At 46.0% G+C, this 9872-nt stretch overlaps 1 protein-coding gene across 2 annotated transcripts in view; it reads right to left on the bottom strand.

The window, feature by feature from the left end:
• Positions 1-845: 845 nt before the first annotated feature.
• LOC142578799 (lysosomal alpha-glucosidase-like) overlaps positions 846-9872 on the bottom strand; it is a 33620-nt gene continuing 24593 nt past the window's right edge. For both annotated transcript variants that reach the window (XM_075688381.1, XM_075688382.1), the window contains 7 exons: positions 8672-8820; positions 8063-8147; positions 7319-7506; positions 3860-3948; positions 2551-2600; positions 1983-2132; positions 846-959 (listed from right to left, as the gene is read on the bottom strand). In XM_075688381.1, coding sequence (XP_075544496.1) covers positions 894-959; positions 1983-2132; positions 2551-2600; positions 3860-3948; positions 7319-7506; positions 8063-8147; positions 8672-8820 — 777 coding nt within the window. In that variant the 3' untranslated portion in view covers positions 846-893. The remainder of the gene's footprint in view (positions 960-1982; positions 2133-2550; positions 2601-3859; positions 3949-7318; positions 7507-8062; positions 8148-8671; positions 8821-9872) is intronic.

Raw genomic sequence — 9872 nt, 5'->3', positions numbered from 1 at the left:
GCAGAGGTCGGCTTGAGTGACGTGCCTCTGGCCTGGTACTCTACGCTGAGGGAAGTTGTTTGTGGAAAGAGGACAGTACCTGCGGGGAGGGGGGGGGTATTCTGTAAGACTCCACTTAGCGGACATTATACAGAATGCTCCCCCCCCCCCCCGCCCCGCAGGTAAGGAGATGAAGAAGGAAGGTGGTATGGTGAATATAATGATATCTGCACAGTTGTACGGGTTCTGCGCAACGTTACGAACACGGTTAACGGCGTGTCCACGTAGGCTGATAGGAATCTATAGGCTACTGGAGCGTAGCCAGGAGACCACTTACAGCACGCATGATTTGCACAGCTGTTCTCGCAGCAAGCGTACTTTGGCGGAAAAAGCTGCAGCTTCTTCAGGGCGCCATTGTGTGCCGCAACTTCACCTTGGTGCCGAATCCGACGTCTCGACGCACTGTCGTCGTTCCTGCTGATCTCCAGAGAAGCATGCACGCCCGCGGGGGTAAACGCGGCCACGTATCCGTGTCCAAATGTGCGATGTTCACCTTACGCATCGCCGCTGGAAGTTCACCCGATGTCCTTTTAACGACCTCCTCCTGGACCGGCGCAGCTTACAAAATGCAGCTTTGCAAGAGAGGACACTATCCGTTGAGAAACTTGCCACACAACACTTGTCGCTGTTAATAAATCAGAGAATCATCCCCATTCCACGAAAAAAACATACGACGAAATAGTTGATGTTCGAAGAAAGTTTCGCTTCGCTCCTCCAAATAAGGCCCGAACTTTCATCACAAAAGCGCGTATATGCCAGAAAGCACGCGAAAGACGGACTAAAGAACAGCGACAACAGCCCTTCAGTGCCGTTGTGCAATTCGGTTTTTTATTAGTACTATATACGCAAGATGCTCAAGTAGACCAAGAAATGACGAATGCTTCGGCGAGGGGCTCCCAGATGTCCACGATGGTCAGCACCTGCGCGTTGCGAAACGTGTTTAAAACGAACTATAGCGAAAACATACCGAACCGCATTTTAATCGCCGACACCTTTTAGCCGCTACCTTAAACAGGCTCGCACTTAAATAGATAGATAGAAAACAACTTCTTCAGCCATCTTTACATGCATAGATCGCTTCAGTGCGGTGTGCACAGCGTCCAGAAAGTATCCGTTAGTACTTCACTTGGACAGTGAATGAGATTTTTCTTAGTCTAGAGCACTCTGCTAATAAGCACTCCACTTGTTTGTGTGTGTGTGTGCGCGCGCGCGCGCGCGCGCGTGTGTGCGTGTGTGTGTGTGTGTGTGTGTGTGTGTGTGTGTGTGTGTGTGTGTGTGTGTGTGTGTGTGTGTGTGTGTGTGTGTGTGTGCGTGTGTGTGTGTGAGGGAGCTATATCTGCTCGCAGATAGAGCCCCCTCTCCGCTATGCACTGACACTCGCTCGAATCTAGTCGTAAAGTAAATCTATCCATTTTCTAAAATGGTGCCTATTCATTGAAGTAGCCGCGTGGCGCTGCACGCTGGCAGATGCACTGCACAGCCAATGTCTCGCATATGTGCACTTGGTTAAGGAAACGAGTATAGCATTCTGGGTTTTGTGTAACGCAAGCATTGTTTTAGCTCGATCCTCTTGCATTTCATCCATGGCGCCGACTGACGAGCACTGTTACGGTAGATTAATCTGAAAACTGCTAAGCTGGCTTTTCTGTAATGCGTGACTGCCCAAAATATGGCGGCCAGCGCATTGTAGTCCAGCAGTGTGCGTGCCACTGGGCATCGACGTGATGTGCATGAATACAAACAAGCGAGAACAGTGCACGAGCTGCGCGCTAATTTTTCCAAAGTGTTGACCACAATGAAGCGATGTGGAAAACCTATCTGAGAAGTGCGTTTTTTAAAGATATCGGTCGCGAACACGGTTCACCTCAACCTGATGACAAATGACGCTAATAATCGGCTTGCATTAGAATTGCAATGCGTACTCCGATCCTTGTTCGACGTACCCTTGTTTCGTCGTTGTAGCGAAACGGCAGGCTCCGGCCTTTCAGTGAGACGAATGCGGGTTTCTGCTGGATCCCGAACACGGCCACGGTTCCCAGGTACAAACCACCGGCGTAGCCATGGTGGGTGGCGCTCACAACGAGTTGGCTTCTCTGCAAGCGCCAAGAGACTTGCACAATGTACAAATGTAGAGAAATTTTCGGAACCAGATATAATAATAATAATAATAATAATAATAATAATAATAATAATAATAATAATAATAATAATAATAATAATAATAATAATAATAATAATAATAATAATAATAATAATAATAATAATAATAATAATAATAATAATAATAATAATAATAATAATAATAATAAATAGAATAGCAAAATAGAATAATAGTAAATAATCACTGCACTAATGACAACGGTCGGACGGACAGGCGATGTACTACAATAGGGTGGTACTCTGGCTTTGCAGTTTTACATCCGTTCGTCAAAGCGAAATAAACATGCAGTAGAATAAACAGTTCAGCGTAATTAGTGAAAACGTGTCTTACTTTGAATGGATTAAACTTACATCAATTAGCATGAACGTGTAGATATCGTACTGCCCCCGCTGTACAGTATCTGCAAGAAAAGAAACCATTCCTTAATAACACTGATTCTTAACGCTGCGCTATGGGACAGTATGTGTGTTCGTTGCAGCGTATATAGGTCATTCTATTTTTGTGGACATTCAGAAAGAAAACTACACATGAATTTATTCACAGAACAGTTAGGCTTCCGAATGTACGACCATCAGGAAAGAAAGACAAGATATATAAATTTGAGCAAAAAGCAGGTCATTAAACGATGCACAAAAGGAACACCTGCGCCGAAAATCAGAATGCTATAGTTTTCGTTGGTGACTTGATAGCCTTTTGGGAGTTGTACTTCCCGAAGAAAAAAAAATAAGAATAAGATAAAAAAAAGGAAACTGCAGTAAAATTTGAGCAGAGGTAAAAGGGCACAATAAGTCCTTAACAAGCTCCAAAAAAGCTCCTAGCTTCACTGAATCATGCTCATGTACGTTCAGCATGTAAGTTAAATTTCAGGTATGAAAATGTACACAGTATTGCCAAGAATAACGAGGACAATTTACCAGTAATCTCTGGATTTCGGCTCTTCGCCGCAATATCGCGCTGTCGCATTGTATTCCGATAATTATAATCAACTTTATTTATTTATTTATTTATTTATTTATTTATTTATTTATTTATTTGAACGGCGTGGTCCAGCAAAGCAACTTGCGTGGAAGCCCCACAATGGCCGTGCATTACAAGGGCGTCGGTGATGAATCATCATTAAGAACAACCAGCACACAGACCCGTAGTCCTGTTAGAACTCAAGGACTTATTTATACAGCTTTGCAGTCTTTCATGTATCAGTTGCTCAGATTGGCATACATCTGCGAAATATTTTTTTTGTCATTGTGAATTTTAGTCATGTGATTTAACCCGAGCTTCCCTACCTATAACTATGAATGAGTGCACGCTATAGCTTTTATTACCGCGTGTATAGAGAGAGAGAGAGAGAGAGAGAGAGAGAGAGAGAGAGAGAGAGAGAGAGAGAGAGAGAGAGAGAGAGAGAGAGAGTAGGTGCGAAAGGTAGGGAGCGTAACCAAAATACAAGCATACTTCATAGTCGTCATGTCAGATTAAACAGCTAGAAACACTTTGGCCGCTTCTCTGTTTACAAATTCGTCCTAAGAACACGACCCCCGAAATTACTTTGTGCGTGCTCGTCGTAGAGAAAGGTCAGACAGTACGTATACGCCATTAAGTAACCGACACAGCAGAGCATCGATGTTGCGCAAGCACTATACTAACGGATACAGTTTGACGCACCTATGGAGTCTCCGTCATCCCAAAATAGTTCGCCTCGGGCCGTTCCTCGCTCGTCTGGGGCAACGACAAGTGACAGCGGGTTCCTTCGGCTGCGGGAAAGGGAAATGCAGACATTCATTCATTACGCCGCACGAGAGTCGGTCTTACGCGGTGTGCTTATTCTTGCGACGCTACAGTACAGCAGCACATGTTCGGGCACGGTGTAGTATATGGAAGCTCGGGACATCCTATGTGCGCTGTGTCTGTCTACTCTTTCGTCCGTGTCTAACGTTCTGGAAAGACATCGAACATCCTGTATGTCTCTTGAAGCTCCCGCAGAGTCAACAGCAGACAAGCAAATTAGAGCAGTGCGCCATTCGGATCGCACGATGGCAGCTCGCCCAGCCCTCTGCGACATTTCTGGAACTCGTGTATTTGTAGGCAGCTGCACCGCAGCGCACCAATGTGCACAGCGTCGGTGTTACTAAAGGAGAGTCGCGTAACCACATTGCGATCGTATTTACAGTTTCGCACAGGGTGACTGGGCTACTGCTTACGAAGAGTGTACGTTGCACTCCTCGGTGAGCAAATGCAGAGAGCCTAAAAAAAAAAGTCCGCACGCATGTCAATCCGAAACCACCAGGCGCTCTTCTTTATATAATTCCTTTGGTATCTGGGACGCGTTCGCAGCTTTAGAAAATTTAACGCCTCCAGACGTGAATAGATGGTGAATCCCGTGTCTTAACCGGCGCCGACATAACGAAACGTGCTAGAAGCCTTGGTCAGTCAGCATTGAATGACCACATGCCACTGAGGATGGTTATGCCATCGACCGACGCATGAAACCTCTACTAGAACCAAACGTCACACACCGCGGTGAAAGTTGGGCGGCGGCTGCGTATGGCGCTGCAGAGCGCGGCCGCGCGGGTAGTCTATCTTGAAAGGGATCTGCGATGAGTACACGCCCTGAAAAAAGTTTACACCCTTTGGGGTGTATATCTGCCACGCAACAATAATCATCTGCCTCGCTTGCGTTTCTGTTCTTGAAAACGCCGCACCCGCTACTTTCCTTTCGGCAATGCTATGTCATGCTGATAACGCGCATGCCGTTCGTTACTGGGAAGTACCGGGCTCGCAGCGTTAAAGTAAATGCGGACAAGACAGATGACGATTATCGTTGTGTGGCAAGATACGACTCAAAGGGTGTAAACTTTTCTTACAGTGCAGAGTCTAGACGCGGCGAGGGCTGATATCTTCGTGCGCGCTGTTTTCGCGCACGAAGATAAATCACGGGGAAGCGAGAGGCCGCGCGAAGGTCAATTCGCTCGCTATATACTATAGCCGCTCTTTGCGCCAGCGCTTTGACAGCGAGTGTCCGCGGTCATCGAGTGAGAGGTGTTCATGCTTGCCTGTGCGTGCGTGAAACCGTGATTGTTAATTTAGTTAGTAAACAAATGCTTACGAGCTTACGCGGCCAATAAAACCATTATGTTAACTTACTTCGTATAGATGTCTAATAATTTGTTATCGCAATCGATGCTTCGCCTTTCGGGCGAAGCTGCGACTTTATTTTATTACGTCGCAACACAGCTGACTGAAGTCCTTATGTCAACCCTTCGTTTTCTTGAAGGGCCTGGATACGGCGTTCGTGAGAGCCCACCATCGAAAGCCCGATGTAAGGCGTGTTCTGCCGTACTACATTTCTCATTGTAGCGCTAAGTGCGAAGCTCTGCGGCACATGTTCTTTCACGTCGGAACGTTATCTGCTAAGCGTAGAGCAGCCTCGAGCGTCGTCTCGTGCTTCAGGGCTCGCTTCATAGCTGACACTCAAGTGCGGTATTATTTCGAAGCAGATCTGAGGTTTGATGGTGATGATGAATATAGTGTTTTGTGGCGTAAGGGCCAAGTACGACCAAAGAGCGCCAGAGATTTAAGGTTTAGCGCAACAAAATGAACATCTCATGAAGACGTCCTCAAAACTGCTTCGCAAGTCGGTTTGTTCCTCGGACACAGTTTCATGCCTGATAATTCAAATGTGTATGTACGTAGCAAGCAAAATTTAGAACGACACATAGGACCTATAGGGGGCGAAAAGCATTCAAAGAACGCTATGATACATGAAAACGTGCAGGCGAGGCGTTGGGCCAAGTACCTCCTACGTAAGAGAAGGCCAGCGTGCTTTGACTAAGACGTCCTCTAGAGAGTTTGGCGGTCACGTTGAAAACCATGCTCTAAGAAAAAAAAAAGTACTAAGCGTGATTCGTGTCTACCATTGAAAAATACGGGTCTTAGCGCTGGCCGTTGCGACACACAATGATCAGGCTTTCTGATACCTGAGATGTCGGATGGTCACGTCCTGTGAAGACATTTACAAATAATTTCGAAGGCACGCACGAGCTTATCGAAAACACGCGGAACGCTTTTATGCATTGCTGCTTTAGTCATAGCAGTTATGATGGAACGATTACACGCAGCAAAATAATACAAGGATCCAAAGAATAAATTCAAAAAGGGCAAGCGCTTGTCTCGTTTGAATTCTTTATATCGGTAATTGTGGTTTTATGCTCCTTCTAATGATGATGGAGCATAAACTCGTCCAATTTTCTGTCCTTTAAAACCAATTTCTCACACGTACAAATTATTTCATTCATTCAAATAACTTTACTGAGTGCGCTACGATATCGTCGAGTGGGCCTGGACCTTGCCGACTTCCTCGGCTAGCTAGACGGCTCAGAGTTGGTGCTGTAGGTCCGAGCTGAGCAACGCAGACTCCCAGCGCACGCGGAGGCTGTCGCTGTTTGAGGCTGCATCACCGTTATTGTGTATTATATCCGTACATTCCCATAGGATATGCTCCAGGGTGGCTCTAGAGTCGCAATGTCTCCACTTGTCAGTCGTGTATAAATCTGGGTTTATTAGATGCATGATAGCTGGACGCGGATACGATCTGGTTTGTAACTGCCACCATTCGACACACTGATTTTTGCTTAATTTTGGATGTGGCGGCGGGAATGTGCGCCTCTGGAATCGATGGCGTTGTGTAATTTCGTGAAATCTGGTTTTTCGATGTTCCCACTCCCGCTCATCGGTAGGCGGTGAGGCGGGGCTAATCGAGGCTCGGTCCGTAAGCTCTCGAGCCATGCGCTGCACACCGCCTTATAGCTACCGTCTGGTAGTCTGTGAGCGGGTGTTCAGATGAGGCGGACACTCTTGCTGTGGTTATTACCTAATGTTAGGAGTCGTAGTGCCTCTGGGGAGATTCGGCGGTTGGCGAAGTTGCGTTTCACCGTCTGGGAATCCCTGATGATTAGGTCCGCTTGCGTTTGTGCTACGCTTGCTTTTTTTAAAATTCAAACCACTTGGTTGTACATTAACTTCGCCATGACAGCTCTCGTCCTGTCGTGGTTGTTCTCATGTTCATGTCCTCGTACCTTCGCGCTGCTTGAAGTTATATACACTAACTTCTCGCAGCACTCCTACCTCATTTCCGTCGTGGGAGCCGGTAGTTGACACGGGATTATGGAGCCACCTCTAACCAGCACTTTGATGGTCCGCAGGGGTGACTCAAGCTGGTGGTAACCTCCTTCCGCTTCGTGGTACACGCTTCCGTTCGCGTCCAAGCCGTACCACACTCCTCTGGGTACGTACGTCCGCACACTGTTCTGGTTCTGAGCAAAGGAAAGCCGGACACACCTTTGCAGGTAGAAGAACAACGCATGTTCGGGGAGAAAGAAAGTTAATTTCACTTCATAATTTTACGCGTACTCAATGCTAAGGAGTTTCGCTGCTGAACGCGATGTCACAGGCTCGACTTCCGACCGCGGCAGCCTCCTTTTCATGCATGCGTACAAAAAAAAAAAGAATAAAAAAGAAAAGAAACGCTAGCAGACATTTTAGTGCATACAAAAAAAGACTATTGTTATGTATGTCACATACAAAAGACATGGCAAATTTGTTACGGTGGTTGTACCCGAAGAATAACTGCAAATAATTCGTCTACAACACAGCTCGTACTCAATAACTTTACGGAGTCATCGGTTTCAATACAGTATACGTCTTATCATAAATTTGGATCCAGGAAATTACACGGTGATTACATTTTACTCCTGTCTCAAAAGCAGGAATGGTTATCCAATTAGTTACGCAAAAACAACTCTACCAATCGAGTATAACCAAAGTTTCTATTCTTCTTCAATATAAATACTTCGAGACTTAGCCACATACCTCGTACAAGACGGGGTTGAAAAGAAGACTGGATCCCCACAAGAACTGCTGGTCAATGTCGTACGTGTTGGGGTCTTCGGGAAACCTGCAGGCGGCCGGCACATCGCTTGTTTCAGCTTGGCAGATATTGCAGCCAATGCACTTATTCAAGCATTCGTAGTGTTTTGGAAGAAGGATAAAAAAGCAACATCCCAGTGTGATTACTGCGTCTTATTTGGCCATCGTGCTGCACATTCACTACACCCTGATGTGGCTTATATGAGGCAAGGCAAAGCGTTGCCTTAATAGTTTCGAACAATGCCCACGCTGTCGTTGCCCGAGACGATAGCCCTCAACTTTGATTTCGTATATTCAGCAGAATGTTTCAATTATAATAGCAAAATTTAAAAAGTTGTCCTAAGTAGGCTTTACAGGCGTTTCTGCGCTTCTGTGCAGACCGCTCGAGGGTCCCGACTCTTCACGTAGATTAAAAAAAAATGTGTCCCTGCGCCAACACATACATAAGTTGTTGATGAATAAAGTTGAGAGCGACTGGCTTACAAAAGCCTCGACCCGGCTGGCAAGAAAGATAGTTGGAAGGTCGAAGTCAAAATAATCAACTGCACTCACTCGAAGAACAACGGCCTGGCGACCGTCTCCCCGTAGACGTGGCTTCTGTAGAACAACGTATACAGGTACGGAAGGAGAGTGTAGCGGGTCTCGAGCGCGTTCTTAGCGACTTCGACGACCACGGGGCCCATGCTGTGTGGGTCCTGATCCTGAGGAATAAACGGCCAAGATGAGGAGCAAGGGTGGAAGTATGCGACAGTGGAAAATGTCTTATACAGAGTTGAAGAGAAAGAAAGGAAGTAAATGCAAGGAGATAACCAAGGCTGTGCCCGGGTGACCCACTACATTTGGAGGAGAGGGAAAAAAACAACAAATGTGTGTAAGATGCAGTGAAGTTAAAAAAAGAGAGAGGGGACAACGAGTCATTAAGTGCGAACACGCTTGCAGGGAATGTTCACTGACAGTCAGAGGCGGTCTTAAAAGTTCAGTCGACTTCAAAATTGAGTTGAAGAAATGACTGGAACAAAACCGAGGACAGCGCTCTGCGGAAACTAATGTAGAGATAGCAATAATAGCATAGAGTTTCCCACCACGCGACCCACGTGATTCACGCGACCGGGGATTACACTGTCTCCGGAATTGGCGCACTTTTCATTCCCCCACCTCCAGGAGCATCCCAATTTGCTATGTCACTACCTCCGCCACCTTACTCGACAAGACGCCGATTGAGCAGACCCGTCAAACCACCTCAAGAACGCATTGAAAGCTCCGTTTTTGTGAAGGAACTATGTGCTTGAAGACGTATATTTGTTGTACCAAGGATATTTAGCTACTGTTTGTAATTCCACTGCATAGATAGATAGATAGATAGATAGATAGATAGATAGATAGATAGATAGATAGATAGATAGATAGATAGATAGATAGATAGATAGATAGATAGATAGATAGATAGATAGATAGATAGATAGATAGATAGATAGATAGATAGATAGATAGATACAGAGAGAGAGAGAGAAAGAAAGAAAAGCTGGGAGGTTAAATAGACTGAGCCCAGTGTGCTACCCTACACTCTAAGAACAGTTAACACCCTTTGGCTTGCCCCTTCTGCCACACAACAATAATCGTCATCTGCCTTGATGCGTTTTCTTTCTTTAACGCTGCGAGCCCGGAACTTTCCAGTAACGAACGGCACGCGCGTTATCAGAAGGGACACTCCAAAGGGTGTAAACTGTTCTATGCTGATAACGCGCGTGCCGTT

The sequence above is a fragment of the Dermacentor variabilis genome, chromosome 4 (genome assembly GCF_050947875.1).
Source record: "Dermacentor variabilis isolate Ectoservices chromosome 4, ASM5094787v1, whole genome shotgun sequence".
In the NCBI taxonomy this organism is placed as follows: Eukaryota; Metazoa; Arthropoda; class Arachnida; order Ixodida; family Ixodidae; genus Dermacentor; species Dermacentor variabilis.
This window is presented reverse-complemented; position numbering and strand designations above follow the sequence as displayed.